General features: G+C 37.3%; 2 protein-coding genes across 3 annotated transcripts in view; one reads left to right on the forward strand and one right to left on the reverse strand.

Moving 5' to 3' along the window:
* The window catches only part of cavin1b (caveolae associated protein 1b), a 33,017-nt gene extending 20,357 nt beyond the window's left edge, over window positions 1-12,660 (reverse strand). The window contains exon 1 of the mRNA XM_016455300.1: window positions 11,862-12,660. Within this exon, the coding sequence (XP_016310786.1) occupies window positions 11,862-12,371 (510 nt within the window). The 5' untranslated portion in view covers window positions 12,372-12,660. The remainder of the gene's footprint in view (window positions 1-11,861) is intronic.
* A 3,038-nt stretch (window positions 12,661-15,698) lies between these two features.
* atp6v0a1b (ATPase H+ transporting V0 subunit a1b) overlaps window positions 15,699-18,034 on the forward strand; it is a 21,519-nt gene continuing 19,183 nt past the window's right edge. For both annotated transcript variants that reach the window (XM_016455307.1, XM_016455308.1), the window contains exons 1-2: window positions 15,699-15,877; window positions 15,965-16,043. In XM_016455307.1, the coding sequence (XP_016310793.1) occupies window positions 15,761-15,877; window positions 15,965-16,043 (196 nt within the window). In that variant the 5' untranslated portion in view covers window positions 15,699-15,760. The remainder of the gene's footprint in view (window positions 15,878-15,964; window positions 16,044-18,034) is intronic.

The following is an 18,034-nucleotide window of genomic DNA, read 5'->3' on the forward strand; positions in this document are numbered from 1 at the left end:
AATATTTTTTGGTAATTTATTAAATATCGCCAGCTAAAAAGTAACTAGTAACTAGTACTCTGAGTAGTTTTTGAGAGGAGTACTTTGTACTTTTACTTAAGTGCTGTTTTGACACCAGTACTTTTACTTGTAATTGAGTATTATTTCAGCAATGTAACAGTACTTGTACTTAAGTACAAATTTTCAGTACTCTTTCCACCACTGCGGCAGACTGATAAATGAAAACACTGTGTGGATGGCGGAATATTTCCACTGCCTCACAGAAGCTTCTCTCTTCAGTCACATGTGAAGAGTTCTTTCACATCTGCCTGCCTCCAGCCTGCTGTGTCTCCATGACGATGAGGGATTCCCTACCAAAACACCCTCCGCCCCACCTTTCCATTCAAAGCCAACCACCACACCCACAAACTCCAGCACAGGGTCAGAGCAGAGGGAAAATGAGTGGGTGTGGGGTTTTCCCAAGAATATAGCACTGGATGTGTGGAAGGGAATCCTCCGGACATGTTGCATAACTTCGTCATGGCAGGAAATGGAACCGTGGAACACCAGGATAGGGAGTACGTGTGGAATGTATATGTGGAGCACAAAGAGCTTTGGTAAGATTTTGTTTCACACAAATCAAGAAACTTAAGCATACACTAAAAGAGGCATATCTTTAGTAGAAAGATAAAAGAAACATTAACAGTTTCCTTTTTGTCTTATTTAATTTTCATTCCCCTCCATCAGAGCTCACAAATGTCATTCAGGCTATTCAATTCTGCTCCTGGTGGTCCATCTCCCTGCAGAGTTTATCTCCATTCTGCTTCAACAAACGTGGCAGGAAGTTTCTAGTAATCCTAAAGACCTGATTAGCAGGTTCAGGATTTTAATTATCCTTCTGTCCTAATGGACCCTTTTCACAGCCAGTATGTGATTACATCTTTCCACAGTTATTACCATTGTAAATCTAACAAAGTTTTAATACTTTTTTGGTAACACTTCAGTATAGGGACCAATTCTCACTAATAACTAGTTGCTTATTAGCATGCCTATTAATAACATATTGGCTGTTTATTAGAGCTTATAAAGCACATATTCTGCATGACCATATTCTACATCCCTAATCCTATACCTAAACTTAACAACTACCTTACTAACTATTAATAAGCAGCAAAATTAGGAGTTTGTTGAGGCAAAAGTTATAGTTAATGGTTTGTTAATAGAGAGAATTAGACTTTAAAAATAAAGTGACCACTATTTTAACAAACAAAAAATAATGTACATTTAGAGCACCATACATTGTGTTATATAACCTTGCTATTAGATTACAGAAAACTGGTTAATGCTGTTGCATGAATGTTTCTAACACAACAGCTGAGGAAGTGATGACAAATTTGATATATTTCTATCTTTTGATCAACATAATCAATCTTTCTATATTCTGTATATAGGTGAGCGTGATTTGACCATGTGCAACATGTTTACTGGAACATCATTCCAATAAACCAATCAGAATTGAGAGATAACTTTTCAGGAAATGTCAGTTTTAGGCTTATGATCAGGATTAGGTGTTTCTACACCCTTGTTAATCGGCTACCAGGTTAGGTTTAGGGGTAGGGATTGGGTTAAGTCTGTATTTTTGGACAGTAATGTTGATCCAGGATCAACAAAAGATGTCAACATCAGCTTCTGAAAACCCCAGAAATGTCAAAAGCATCTCTATAAAAGAGTAGCCAATTTGGAAAAGAAATGGTTTCAGTTCTGAATGCATTGACAAGAAAGCTGGGAAATTATGCTCTAAATACAAATGTGTTAATATAGTAATTAAAAATAGAAAAGGAAAGTTTGGATGGATAAAAAATTAGCCGATCGACAGACATATAGATAGATAGTTGGAATTACTTATAGCTAATAAGAATCCACCCAACTTGAAATAACCAATAGCATCGCCTACCAAATTGGTTGACTGAAAGAAGTGCAACCAAGGCAGCATTCCCTCCAAATATTAATCATATATAGTTTTAGATATTCAACTTGGTTGCTAAGAAGATAAGGTTATTCAGTAATCACACAAACTAGGGTTAGGACTGTAGACGGTGGCCCTGAAACTACAGCCTCCACTACCGCAGGATAATGCATCTCAAAAGAGCTTGAGATTTTAATAACCAGAGCATTAATGTGCATTGGTGTGGATGCTATGAACTTATTGTTACAGTGATTTTTATAGTTATCGTTCTTGGTATGGACAGGCCTTTAATGTACCATCACAGGTGTATGTTATCCCATCAGAGTCTGAACTATCCGTTCCTTTATAATGATAATCCTCCCTTATTATATTAATGGAGGAATAGAAGGAGAGAGAAAATATTTGTGTGGACGGACTCTAGGGAAAGAAGTCTTTTCTTTTCAGCTGTTCTTTTGCTGAGTTATTTTTCCACTTTAATGTTTCAAAGAGAGGGAGGGAAAGAGAGAGAGAGAGAGAGATTTGACTATATAAAGTGATGGTATGCTAGCTTTCCCTGCAGGGAATATTGTGTGATGAATCAGAGGCTGCTGTTGAGATAGAGCTGTTCAACTGTTACAACACCAAATTAAACTGTTGATGTCATAAACACTGGGTGTTTCCATGGCAACTGCACAACAGTATCCTCATGGTGACTGTCGAGACAACTGTGGCAATTGTGTGCTTAGCAATTGTGACTGTCCTTGAAGATTCATGTCCATGTGGAGTTCAGTGTAAACTTTAGGAAATCACTCATGCTATAAAATGGCAGATCTTGGCCGGATTCCATTAGAACACGCTGCTCTGAGAAAGTAAACGTTGGCATAGAGCATCTGGAACTCACAAAGCAATTCTTTATTTCTATATTCATCAACAACAGACAGTTCAAAAATGTTTCCTAAAGGTTTGGGGCATGGTGCGTGGAGCAACTCGTGCCATGTTAAGTTTTATAAGCTAAAGCAGGCAGTTTCCAGTCTGTGGCGAGCTGCAACCCTTTTCTTAGACTGACGTGTTCCCATATGCAGTACAGTAAAGAATATTTAGCTTGTTATTCAGAACATGTTCTGCCCACTGATTTAGAGCGCTGTCCGCCACCACAATCATGGTTGCCATGGTGCTGCTGAGTTACTCTTTCCAATAACAATGGAGGAGAGGGGTTTGTGTTTACACAGAGATTTATGACTGTGTGGAACATCAGCACATCCTCTCTGTACAGCCGTAGTAATGTGCTAAATGCTCCCTGCGGCAAAAGAAATACTGATTCAGTCTTCTGTTTCTTATTTTTCCAAACTTTTTTTTTTTTTTACTTTTGCACCAAATGCTGAACAGCCCAGAATCCCTGAATACAAATAACTACAAATGCTTTGAAATTTTAAACACAGGAGGTTTGTGGTTGTCAAAATTATACTATTGGCAAACAATAACATATCATCAATATTTATTTATTTATTTATATAGGAAATGCCAAATGGTTTACAGCTGATTTACAATGCAATGTGTGACACGCATAACTTTATCAACCATTGCAACAATCTGTTCTAGTTTGGGAATCGGGAGTGACTCCTGTATTCTGCAAACACACAGAATTCATTTTAGGGGATTCTCTCATGCATTTAAATAGTTTTTTTGACTCATAAAATTTGGCATTGTATATCTTCTTAAGTCCACTAATGTCCAAGAATGAATCTTTGCTGTCTTTCTCCTATCGTTTTTGTTACTGTTAATACAAACGGGATAGTTTCTTGTATAATAAAGGAGAATGCTACTTCTGTGTAGGCCCACTGTGACCATCATTCATCTTAAAAAAGAACCACTGGTGGGAGTAACTACTAAAATTAACAGTTCCAAAAAGGGGGTTTTCACTGCAATGTCATAAATTAACCATTTGGGTTCCCTGAAGGACCTTTCAAGGAACAGTTAAAAAGAACCATTTTTTTTTTCTTGTGAAGAACATTTGATAACCTGAAGAACCTTTTCTACTTTGAAGAACCTTTTGCACAATGGAAAAGTTCCATGGATGTTCTTCATGGAACCATACATGCCTAAATGTACCTTGACGTACCTAGACCTAAATGTAGCAACGTTAATACAGTTACAAATTTTTTTTTTCTTCAGTACAGTAACATCTCAGTTTTTTTCCAAAAGGTATTGGTAATATCATATTTAAACTTTAATACATTTTCATTTGCAATTAATATGCACTCAGGTGTCAGAAATCATTACAGTTTGCACTTATAGTATATTGTAAGTACATTTTTCGGTACTCTTTTTAAAAGTATGCTTTTAATGTATGTGTACTTCTTAAAGGTTATATATGTATATGTGTGTGTTCACACATGTCAAGTCAAGTCAAGTCACCTTTATTTATATAGCGCTTTTAACAATACAGATTGTGTCAAAGCAACTGTACAGCATTAATTAGGAAAATAGTGTGTCAATAATGCAAAATGACAATAGTAATCACTCATTTTTCAGTCAAAGGCAGTTCATCATTGAATTCAGTGATGTCATAATCCAGCTCAGTTCAGTTTAAATAATATCTGTGCAATCAAGTCAATGATATCGCTGGAAATTAAGTGTCCCCAACTAAGCAAGCCAGAGGCGACAGCGGCAAGGAACCAAAACTCCATCGGTGACATAATGGAGAAAAAACCTTGGGAGAAACCAGGCTCAGTCGGAGGCCAGTTCTCCTCTGGCCAGACGAAACCAGCAGTTCAATTCCAGGCTGCAGCAAAGTCACATTGTGCAGAGGACTCAACTGGCTCCTTTGGTCTTGTCCTGGTGGCCGTCTGAGACAAGGTCTTTACTGGGGATCTGTATCTGGGGCTCATCTAGTTGTCCTGGTCTCTGCTGACATGTATATATTGTATCTTGTTATTTGTAGCATAGTAAACTAAGGGTAGCTAAAGTGTAGCTGAACAAATTTAAAACTAGCTTGTAGTTCATACATTTTCAAAATAAATTACCCAACACTGAACAATCTTGAGAAGAAGGGGAAGAGGAAAGATGGAGGATCGAGTGCAAACAAGATAAAGCCCCTGCCAAACTGAGAAACATGGGCCAAAAGCCAGAGTCATGCTGCTATGCCTCATGCCCGCCTGAAGATTAACTGCACAGAAACAACTCAAAAAGACACACAGCACTGGGCCGTGCCAGCAGTGGATATAGCCATCCATTCTGCTGTTGCCTTCGGCAGAACATGAGGCTTTCTGAGCATCTGATCCAGATCAATTATAACCCAGCCTCGTCCATGAGCCCTCTCCCCCTCATAATCAAACAACTATGCAGCAGATCCTATTTATAGCAACCACTAGTGCCTTTCCTTCCCTTCTCACAGATGTATGTGTGTTTTATGGAGCCCAGATGGCTTTCTATTCTCATAACTACACCCTGCACACTTCTTACTGTCTGTTTCACACACTTTTCCTCTAATTCTCTTCTTTTTCTGGTCTCGTGTGCTACTTCTCTCTCTCTCTTTGGTCAGTGGAGGAAGCCCCTGCCTCATTCAGATTGCTTCCAAAGTGTATAAGACAAATAGGCTTTTTTACATGACGTAGACAAGGGGAGTATTTCTGTGACTTTGCCATATATGGTCTAACAGTGTTAGGGCCAGATAAAAATACATATCAACTTACTCCACTATGTGATTGGTGTTAATTATGTAAGTTACATGATACAGTTAAGCATTCCAGTCTCTGAAAAGTGGACAAGATCCAAGTTTTCCTTCTAATTTCAGGTCTTTTTCAGTGTGTTTCTCACAGATCTCTGCTTGCGTGAAAACATACAGTCTCTATGATATGGAAATGTTTTAAACCATTGCTACTCCTCCAGGTTGAGAATTTCTGAACTTAATCAAAATATAAAAAGATTTGAGCTCAGGTTAACGTTTTTAGAGCTCATGAATAGCTTTTGACTATCGGCTGGACAAATGGTCCATATTTAAAACTATTCTTAACAAGAACCACCCACTCATACAGGAAGAGACTGAAACTAACCATCCAGTTCAGTGGATGTACATGACTGAAATTGGATCCAACCCTTAAAGCAAAGTGGAAAGGTGTGCTAAAAGATCTATTTTATGCACTGCCTGCCTTAAACAAAACTCTTGAGTATGTTTTAATGATGCAAAGATTTAATGGCAAAATAAGCCATTTCTACAAGCATTCAAAGCATCAGGCAGAATGACCTGAAACTTGAAGCCAAGCCAGGGCTCTTTATACGTACAGTACAGTGCAAGCAAACCACTACCAAAGCTTGCTATTACTGAGCTGCCAATGTGACCATTATCTGGCCCTGATTGTAGCAGCCTACGAACTTGTAAATAGCTTCCCTTGGACTGATAAACCTGTGTCTCTCTTCTTTTGTGCAATATGCATTATAGCGTGTCAACTGTGTTATGCATTTACATTTTTGGGCATTATAACTATATGTTAATGTGTGTATATGTTAATGTGTTATGTGATAATAAATGCCAATTGCATTGGCCTACATATATCAAAAGTTTGGGGTCAGCAATACTTTTTTTATGAAAGAAATTCCTATTTTTAACATTGTGAAGGATCATGTGACACTTAAAACTGGAGTAGTGGCTTCTGAAAATAACGTTTTCAAATATAATAAAATAGAGAATCAGAAAATAAAAGGAGGAGTGACGACAGTGTTGGGGGAGAGAGGACCAGGCCTGGATTTTCTCTCCCACAACACTGTCGTCACTCCTCCTTTTATACTTCCGGAGCTCCTCCGTGGGACTCGAGACCGGTGAGTGGCGCAGGTGTCGTGCATTAGCATTTACTCCACCGGCCTCGCTCCGTTCCCACGGCTCTCGGCCCCGCCCCTCTCGTCACATCCTTCTTTTAAATTGTAATAGTATACACACAATATCCCTTTTTTGGACATTTAGCCTTGGTGACACATCTTAAAAACATTTTTAAAAATGTTACTGTCCTCAAATTTGTTTGTTGTTGATCAGTTTAAGGAGTTTAAGGATAATCTAAAATAATATTATTCTTGCTTGTATTTTTTATGAAAATTATTAAAGGCAAAACAAACTGCTCACATAACAGCTATCAGTAACAGTCGCAGCAAATGCATTCAAGAGTTTGAGGTGAAGTTCAGGCCAATGAGCCATCAGGATTTTGGAGGCAGGGTGTATCAGGGTGTGAAAGGTACAGGGGAGACAGGGGAGTGAGGATGCCTGAAGTATGAATCAGCACGGTAAATTTGAGCTCCACTTTGTTAAGACACCACACCCTACCACACAATCCTCCTCTCTCATTCCCTTTCCTGCTTTCACTGAATAGAAGAGGAATAATAACTGGAATACACTTCTATATCCATGCCCAGAGGGCCCAAGAAGCAACAATAAATGCTATTAAAATGTTGTAGAGGTTTCTTGTAGTGAAGCATTTAAAATGTGACATATGTGTTTTTCGTTTTAGTGTAGGGAATAAACCTTTGAAACTTAGTAATGCATTTGCCTAATATGTTATGTGGGTTACCTTATAGGGGCTGACATGTTGAGAACCAAATCTGCTTTTTCTCAGTAACCTCTATTATTATTGGATGCTTTTACACACAGAAAAAAAAAATCATATCTGACTATGAAAATAACATTTCTACAATCGGATAAACAAAATATTTCAATATCTTTTTTCATTCAGAAATATGTCCTGTTAAGTAAAATGGGTTTAAATATGGATGTCCTATTAAGTAAAGTGTAAAAACTTAAAAGTTGCCAAATTTAACATATCATGACAACTTAATGCATGACATTTTTACTTTTATTGTTAACCACATCGCACACAACTATAATGTTTAACTGGTGCAAACTGCTCTGAAAAAACTTTTGTCCCACTCAAATGAATATCAAACACATAATGAAAAGAGAGAATGAAGGTGATACAAATATGTCAAAAGCATGTTAGCATGAGATAGAGAAAAGCAGAGAGAGAGACAGTTGTAGCAGCAGCAGATGACAGGATGAATGTTGATGATGATATAGAGGGGTCAGAAAGGCAAAGAGTCAGCAGTACTAACTGGTAACACCTCCGGGCAGCTAGTTTCTAAAAGGCCTACAATTACGATTCCTATCTGCTTGAAAGGGAAATCTCCAAAGACCAATCTTGATTGTGTTTAAAAAAATTAAACCAGCAATAAAGTGTAACAATATTATCACAAAGCGAGCTTTAGTGCAAATTTGTAATATTGACTGTCGCCACCATATACTGTCTCTGCTGAAGTCTAACTACATTGCATTATGACTTCCAGTAGCTTGCCTAGTGACTTCCACACTGCTTGACAGGCCCCTTAATGATAGTCCCTGCTGTATAAAAACTGTGATTCTTTTCATTCAGAACATTCAGTGGGGTGAGGAGAGAGGAGTCTTCTTTGCGCAGGGACACAAAAAAAAAATCCCCTGAACACCCTGAAACTCATGACCCTGGAGTGTCTGTTCAGACACACGTTTCACAAATTATGAAATATGGAACATTGGCCTACTGTGCTGAAGGAGACAAATCATTAGAATGCTCTTTGTCCTATAAAACATTTCAACACACCCATAAAGCATGCAAATCAGACGTGTGTAATTATCTAATGGTTGGATTTGCATGCCATTGGTGAAAAGACTTGGCTCTGATGAGTTCAGTACTCTGCATATGACACGTATTAGGCCTGAAACATATGCTATGCAAGTGCATGAATGTAAACACTTCTACATTAACTACTAAAGCTTGATTTCAGACAACCAGAGCACAATTCACACATGTATTCTCAGCATTAATACAAAGGGTGCTATAGTTGGCATTGTCATAAACTATTTTCGAAAGTCAATTTTCCAAACCAACTTCAAAGAATTAGTGGTGATTACTGTGGTGTCGCCTCACATCGCCTGCATCCTGCCAAAAAAAAAAGAGTTTTGTGTGTGCTTAAACACCACAAAGTCTACAGCCAATGTCCAACTAGCATTCTGCGCCTGCATGAGACGATATAACTCTCCATACCAGCAGGTGGCAGTAGTCTGTATTCATTATTCAAAAAGGGAAACCCGGAAGAGCTAGGACTTTGAATATGAAAATTAAGCCTTCTTGCTTCCGTCAATTTTGTTTTTCATCCCGTGAATTGATTTGCTAAGCACAAAACCAAATCAGAACGATCTGTATCACCAATGGGCTTCGCTGCCAATTCAACATGTTCAATCAGCCAAAAAGCCACCAACAGGGGTCAGACTAGTGCCAATGGTGCAGAACACACTGCAAAAAAAATAGGCTGACAGACTATCACAACAGCCTGACATTGCCTGACCATCACAGTCTTTAAATCAACTTAACGGAAGAATTAGTCACTTGATTTACCAAACTTTTGCCAGTTTGTGTCATCAAATCTTTGAAAGATATTCAAAATTTAGTTTGAATTTGGTTTCTTTGATGGAAGTAAATGAGATATCCATTATCAGACATACATATGTATCTGTATGTCTGTGCAATAATCTATACTTATTAATTTTGAATGGACAGAATATGTGTTTTTTAATCAACTGTAATATTACTGTAGTACCAGCCTACTCGACATGTAAAAAATAAAACCACCAGTGGTTGGTGTGTGTCAGTCAGACAGTTTCTTCCTTTCTAACTGGGCAGTTCTTGGTCAAAAATAAATAAATACAAATCTGTAATAGACTACAATTGATGGTGAAGTAGAAAGTCTGGCAACTTAAGACAATAACGCAATAATGCACATTGTATAATGAGATGCTTGCAATACATCGACCAAGTATTCGCATCTGTATTTGCATATTCGACTATGTTTCTGACCTTATCGTGTTGAATCACCCGATCTAAAAAAAAAAGAAGAGAGAATAAGTAGATTTGAATGAAAAGAGTGGAATTTGAGCTTCCTAAACTTGCAAAATAATAACAGGGTGGAATTGTGACGGACCCTCCCTCTCTGATGAGCGAAGGGAGAATGTTCGGAAGAGTAATTAGTGAATTGTGTGTGCATGGGGCGGGCAGCTCCAGCCTCTTCTGACTCACAGTGTGGAAACTCTGAATGTTCTTGCACCACTGTGCAAAGCTGCAAGCTATTACACATTGCATTATACAGCCAAAAAAAAAAAACTAACTACAGACAGACTGTCTGAGTAACTCTCTCTCTGACAATTTTTGCATGAAACTACCCTTTTCTTGCTTTTCCCACTCCCCTCTACTCTGTCCTTACCCTCTGTTCATATTCTTCCATTCCCTCTTTCCCTAACAAACCACTCCCACCCTTTTAAAATAGTCTCTGGATTTTGCTTGTGGTATTTTCCATAGATGAGAAAAAGAAAGAAACCTTCTCTACATTAATCCAGCATGACTGCCATGTGGGAGAGAGAATGCATGTAAAAACATGTCAGTGTTCGTTTATTCTGCGACCATCAAACAGAATCCTGCTTTTTAAGGCAGCTGGTTGTCCAGCTGAGGCGACTTCAATAACACACAGTGCAAGCGGACATAAAAGCATACATCAGTTAACACTAGAAAAGCTTTACGTGATTGATTAAAAAAAGTATTTGTTCATTTACGTAACACCTTTAAATGTCTACATGTTATTGCATAAGATAATAAATGTCACGTGTACAAGATGCTGCTAGAGCTTCTTCTCAAAACACATTTCTTCATCATTTTTGATCAGTGGCTTTTAATCATCTGGTGATTTTATGTCCTAGCAGAGTAACCAGAGGTTAAAAGGATCCAAACATCTTAATCTTAATTCTACACGTAAGTTTACTAAGAATGGGGCTCAATGTGTCAATATGAAGGAACATTACATAGGTGTTTTACCCATATTTTGAATTATGCATTGCATTGTGTTGAGTTTTTGTGTTGAAGGAAATGTCTGTAAACGTACAGTATGTGTGATATTTTGAACTCAAATTTATTTTTGTTAAATGTTGCACTTGAAAATTGTGCTTTGATGCTTTGTTATGTAATGCAGTGACATTCAATTTTAAGTAAGGAAACACTTTTTAAGAGCCACTATACATGCTTATATTTATTAATTGTAATATGTAAAAGAATACAAAAAAAGAAAAAAGATCTGCACACTGTTATTCTCCCTTTATTTAGAAACAGTTAAAAATGGTAACGTTTCGGTCAAAGACCTTCATCAGGCGCACATGTCTTACATTAACTTTTTCTAAATAAAGGCAGATCAAGTCTGCAGATCTTTTTTGTATGATTTGATGAATTTTTTATTTTGCACCTGGTCAAGACACTTTGGATGTGCGTACTTTGACTTTTTTTAATGGTAAGATGTATTAATTTTACCAAGGCCACACCCTACCAACTATGGCTGTGACATGTGATGCACCCTGCAGATTTTATATTGCAAATCACCTTTACAAAACACATTCTTTTACAAAATATCTTTGTAATTTATGAAAGGAACGGAAAAAAAAAACAAGATCTCTTTGCAATACCTCAAACGTTTCTTCTGGACGCCAATTACAATAAATGAAGAGCATATGGAAACTTTTGCTTTGTTTTTCCTGAGAAAAAAGATCCAGAAATCTTGCATCTAATCTTGGGTTTGAGAAGATATCTCAACCTTTGCTCCGATTTACCAAGAAACTGAAATCTGCTGTCAGAAGTGAAATCATTGTGAAGTAAGGAATGTTTCTTATCAAGTTCCTCCAAGATCTGAGCTATTCCAACTACATAGTACATTCATTTTATAGATACTCTTACTGCATGTCAACAGTTGTCTCAGTTGTGTCCATTTTTCAAGAATTTCAAGAGAAGCATCTGAGACAAAGTTAATATTTAAATCAAACGTAACCTAGCTATGAAACCTGATCAACCTCTAAGCAATCCTAACTGTCCTCTGTGTGCACACTCCTCACCTGGTAGATCATGACTTTGAAGTTTCTTCTCTTCAGAAGTTCGTTCTCGTTGCTCTCCAGGCGTTTGATCTGCCCGGCCTGTTTTTCCAGGCTCCCTCGCACCGTCTTCACATTCACACTGACTTTCCGCACCTTCTCCAGCATCTTATTGACCGTGTTGGCTGTGGTGGTGTGGCTCTTAGACAGTTTTGTGAGTTCCCCCTGGATGCCCGTCACTGATCTCTCCATCTCCCGCTGACGGGCTTCCAGCCCAGCCTGAGTCTGCTGGATCTGGTCCACGGCCCCAATGATTTTGTCCAGCAGTGCCAGGACCATGACTCCATTCATCTCACCTTTGTCTCCCTCACCTGCCTCTTCTTTCTCATCAGCGGCTTTTGCTTTGTTCTCGGCGATGGCCTCATCTTCATCATCAGAGGCTGGGAGGTTGATTTCATCTTCTGAGATCTCAGTAAGGGATTTGTGCATGTCAGGCACCTCCAGGTGCAGATGGTGGTCTTCAATCACTTCCATGTTTAAAAGCTTGAGAATGTGGGAAACTAGCGTGGAATGTGAAAGGATACAAGCAGTGGAACGTTCTGTGTCCTTACTTGCCTTTTTCTTTCTGCTCGCAGGATTCCCCTTTAGAGTTCACCTAACTGTTCCCTCCTCTGTCACACTCACCACATCTGCTCTCCTCTCTCTCTTTCTCTCTCTGAGTGTGTTTGGGATCTGGCCAGAGCAGCAGATGCTGGCAAGCAGGCTGTGGACGGTCTGTACTACATGAGCGCTGGGTCGTGAATGCCACACTTTCCTGTGAAACCCTCCAGACAAATCAGCTGCGTGCCAGCTGCCTTCCTCTTACCCACTGACACTCCCCCTGCACACTGTGTATGTGTGTGTTGGAGAGCAGTGCTCCACCCAGTGGCCTGCATTGGGACCCCATTGTAAAAAAAAAAAAACACACAAATGAGATCTCTGTGGAGATTAACTTTTTCCACTGTCAAAACAGTTTACATTTAAAGACGAAGACCCCGGTCATATCAGTGGTCTAGAAAATATTCTACATAAGGTTCTACATAAGGGTGGTCCACCTCATTGTGGCTGCTATGAACAACTAACCAGACAAATACTACACTCCTGAAATCACAAGGGATACCATTGTAAAAAAAAGAAGAACACTTTAAGAATCCTTTTAAAATACAGAAATAAAATACTTAAGTGCAAACTGAATGTAATGTTTTCAGACACTTACATGTTAAAAATGAAAACTGTACATTTACATAAAATGCATTTTGACCCACCTAAGCAGGACTTAAGTCATCCTTATATGTAACTTCATAATTACTTCTATTGTCTTTGAAATATGGTTAAAGTGCTCTGCTAAATGTACTGACAAGCATTTATGGTAGTGCTGTCAAATCGTGATTAATCACATCCAAAATAAAAGTTATTGTTTGCATAATACATGTGTGTGTATGTATAAACACACACATGCATATATTTAAGAAAATATGTTAATTGTATATTACAGTAAATATATTATATATTTATATATATATGCATAATATACATAAACTTTTATTTTTGATGCAATTAATCGCGGTTAATCGTTTGACAGCAATAATTCAAACAATTTCTGTTGAAATGTTTGTCATATATTTGTGTATTTGCAATTAACATGTTGCAATTTTGTGTTTTAGTTTACCATAAATGCTTGTCAGTATATTTTGCAGTAAACTTTAACCATATTTCATAAGGCAACAGAAGTATATGAAATGACATAAAGATGTATTAAAGTCCTACTTAAGCGGGTCAAAAAAGCAACAAAAAAAAAAACTGTTGAGTTCAATTAATTGTATTTCATACAAATTTAAACTATAATACATTTTCATTTAATTGTAAATAAAATGCAAGTAAGTGTCCAAAAACATTATATTCACATCGCACAGTAAATTATTTCTGTAATAAGTACTATACTGAAAATATTAATCAATCATTTCTTCAAATAAAGGTCAAATCATCTTATCATTTTATAATTTTATAGGTCTAAATTCCTGTATATCAAGTTATCTCATTTGTCGAATTTTATACCTCCAGATGAATTGTAAGATGATACGTATATGACACAAATCCAAACTCCATTGTATCTTTTGAGCAAACTCTTGAGTAGTAATTTTTTTCCCTCTGGGACAGTGCTGTATATGTGTGAAGATAACATGAGGTTCTGGAGAGTGTAGCAGTATTAGACAGGCACAGACACAGCGAGAGCTGGAATGTGATCCAGACCTACAGGGTTTTTAAGTTTCCTAAAGGCCCATTTTCCCATACAGCACACCATTAAAGCCACCCAAAGGGAAGAGTTCACAGAAATAACTTGAGCTCTAATGCGCGTGGGCCCTGCATGTGTACACATGTGCAAGTCTGTGTGTTATTCCATCTAATCTTTCTCTCTGATGAAATGCTGTTATTTACTGTTTTAGTCATTTTATTCACTAGAGATTGAATGATGATAACATTATTATATTCTTCCAGTGGAAAATGGCTTTGTAGATTTGGAATGACTCCAAAAATGATCCTAGCAAAACATACATTAAAAAAGTCAGAGAGGATATTCATCATCTTCAGAGCATTGATTGTCCAGGTGCTAATTAGTTCTATAAATTCTATAAATAAACTAAAATAAAGCTATAATACATTTTAAGCTATAGATAAAGATACATAAACTACTTTTGAAAACATTAGTTAAAGGGTTAGTTCACCCAAAAATTACAATTCTGTCATTAATTACTCACCCTCATGTCGTTCCACACCCCTAAGACCTTCGTTCATCTTCAGAACACAAATTAAGATATTTTTGATCAAATCCGATGGCTCAGAGAGGCCTCCATTGACAGCAACGCCACCCAAACTTTCAAGATCCATAAAGGTACTAATGTGGATGTAACGTTAACGTTAGGCTCTCTATTCGGTCAGCCATTACGTTAGAGTTGATCATATATTTATGTTTGCTCTTATTGTGACTTCAATATTATGTTATATTAGCGTGGAAGAATAAACAGTTGACAGCATTTTAATGATTAGTAAATTGGAAATCTGTGTTATTCAGTCGAGCATATTTACTTACTGTTTCATTCATATATTCATTTATTCAATCATGAATTAATTTATTATCTCATTTCGTTCAAAATACTACCTAAAAACTACCTAAACTCGAGGTCTCTTAAGTGGTCTAATTATATTCATTATTAGGATTATGCCAGAATGATTCGCTGTAGCCCTATTAAACAAAAATGAACATCTTACAAATAAATATTCGTGTGTTAGATGTTTCGTTTTTTGCTTCAGTTTGTTAGTATATTAAATAATGTGATAATACTCTGATAAAATTATTGTTGGCACGGGGTAGATAGAGAGAAGAGCGCGTAATGGCGCCCTTCAGAGCTGAAGGGGCAGTGCGGCAGAGATGTGAGATGTTGAGCCATCAGCCAATCAGCTCTCAGTGATGCGAGGGTTGTTGAGCTTCTTGGCCAATCAGCTCTTAGAGATACAGGGATGTTGAGTTCATCAGCCAGTCAGAAGGGATGCTGAGCTTTCAGCCAATCGGCTCTTTGGGATGCGAGTGATGCTGAGCCCAGCTCAGACTCAGAGACTCTCACATTAGGAGATGAAGCCGGTTTCTATAATATATAAATTATATATTAAATAAATTAGACAAATTATATATAACACTTTATACACTTTTTAACTGCTGATGTTTATAATAATACATTTGAAGTATTACCCATAAATGTGTTATAAAGGTTATAATGGGATTGATGTAAATAATGTATCTATCTATCTGTCTTTCCTCCAGACTGACCAGTAGCATCCAGTGGGATTGATTTCTGAGCCGTGGGTGAGTTCCTGTGGCCTGCAGCATCATGGGGGAGTTGTTCCGCAGTGAGGAGATGACTCTGGCCCAGCTCTTCCTCCAGTCTGAAGCGGCCTACTGCTGCGTCAGTGAACTGGGAGAGCTGGGAATGGTGCAGTTCAGAGATGTGAGTAGATACAGCTTGCTTTCTCTCTCTTCCCGCTCTCTCCTCTATATTATATGCTGATAATGAGTTCAAACCTCTTTCTTTCAGCTCAACCCTGATGTGAACGTGTTCCAGAGGAAGTTTGTGAATGAAGTGAGACGTTGTGAGGAGATGGACAGGAAGCTCAGTGAGTGGATCAATACATGCACAAACAAATTCAGCAAGACCAGTGACAGTCCTGACTCCTCAGAATGACTGACAGCTGCAGCTAGTTCTCTGATTGGGTAAAAATGGTGGAAAAAGTCATGTGATATCTGTTAGCTAGAAAGAACACATTATTATGTGTACTATTCCAAACCATCACCTACAGAACCTTTAGGTTAAATACCAAAATAGGAAGTAAGTAAGAAAAAATGTACATGTAATGTCATAAATAACTAAGGCTATGCATTTTTATTTATGGGGCTAAAAACACACATCAAGGAAAACTGTTAATTTAATTATGTTGAACAAACCTGAAAATGAATAGACGTTTATCCCAAAATATATTTGGTAATTTTAGCAATCATTTGCCACATAAATCTACAATATTTGAAAAAAACACTGAAGGCCAGATTTTAATGCTGAAAATTCAGCTTTGCATCACAAGAATAAATTACATTTTAAAATATATTCAAATAGAAAAGAGTTATTTTAAATTGAAAAAAAATTTTAAGATGTGAAATCATGTTCCTACATAATTTTAGTAATGGTAGCTAATTCACATTGTCCCCTTAACCACTGGTTTTACCAGTGCAATTTACTACGGAATTAAGAACTTGCTTCCAAAAGTAGTAGTATTGGTTTTAATTGATAAACACTTTTTAAGGACAAACAAACAAATAATAAATAAATAAATAAATAATAGACTCACAAGTCTCTAATAAGTCTAAACCATACATAAACATTGTTTATAGTTAAAAAAAAAAATAACAATACATAACGCTAAAATGCCTAAAAATGTCCTGTGGCATTTGGCAACGTCGGAAAAAAATCACGTGACCCTGTAACGGCAGCAGCAGGCGTGACGTCACGTAGCAGGTCTGATCATCCTCGCGAATGTGAACAGATCTCTTACTGAAGACGTCAAGCACGGTAAGAACATTTATCTTTTACATATCCGTTTTTCTCTTTATCCACAAGTTTAACTCTGACACTATATATGTATACATGACGTTATAAATGAGTGGATGAATCATTTTATTGTGACCGCTTGAATGAGGTGGTGATGCTTGAATATGGATGTAACGTTAACGTTAGGCTCTCTATTCGGTCAGCCATTACGTTAGAGTTGATCATATATTTATGTTTGCTCTTATTGTGACTTCAATATTATGTTATATTAGCGTGGAAGAATAAACAGTTGACAGCATTTTAATGATTAGTAAATTGGAAATCTGTGTTATTCAGTCGAGCATATTTACTTACTGTTTCATTCATATATTCATTTATTCAATCATGAATTAATTTATTATCTCATTTCGTTCAAAATACTACCTAAAAACTACCTAAACTCGAGGTCTCAAATATATTCAAATAGAAAAGAGTTATTTTAAATTGAAAAAAAACAAACAATATTACTGTATTTTTCTGTTTTGGATCAAATAACATAGCATTGTTGTACCCTGTTTTTTACATTTATAATTTCTGTGGTGGTGAAGGGGTTCACAATAAAATGTTGGCATCCAAGATGACCGCCCATATTTTTTTAAGCCAGAATTCAAAAACTAGGCCTGGGCGATAAAACGGTATCGATATTTTTCGATGGTACACCTTCTTCGATAACGATATAAAAACATTTCGATATAGGCACATGCTATGAGTGATGCAGACAGCACACACAAACACGAACATGAGTGCTGTGCCTGCCTGTGATGAGGAGATTGTGAATAAAAAAAATGAATATTAGTTGAATTTAAAATAAACATTTCCATTTGAATGCAAAAATAGTACAATCGAATGTTAGGTGTGCGTTAGGGAGCGTCATCAGTGGAGCACGAGATGCAATGATGATGTAAGTGACGTTGTAGTTTAATGTTTTGTTAGTCTAGCCCACGAGACGCGCAGTTGCTGCACAGAACGCATATTCAGCGCATTTTCTAGACGGACAAATATGCTGCACTCGCGTCACACAAGAGG

Source organism: Sinocyclocheilus anshuiensis, unplaced genomic scaffold (genome assembly GCF_001515605.1).
Source record: "Sinocyclocheilus anshuiensis isolate Anshui unplaced genomic scaffold, SAMN03320099.WGS_v1.1 scaffold35, whole genome shotgun sequence".
NCBI lineage: Eukaryota > Metazoa > Chordata > Actinopteri > Cypriniformes > Cyprinidae > Sinocyclocheilus > Sinocyclocheilus anshuiensis.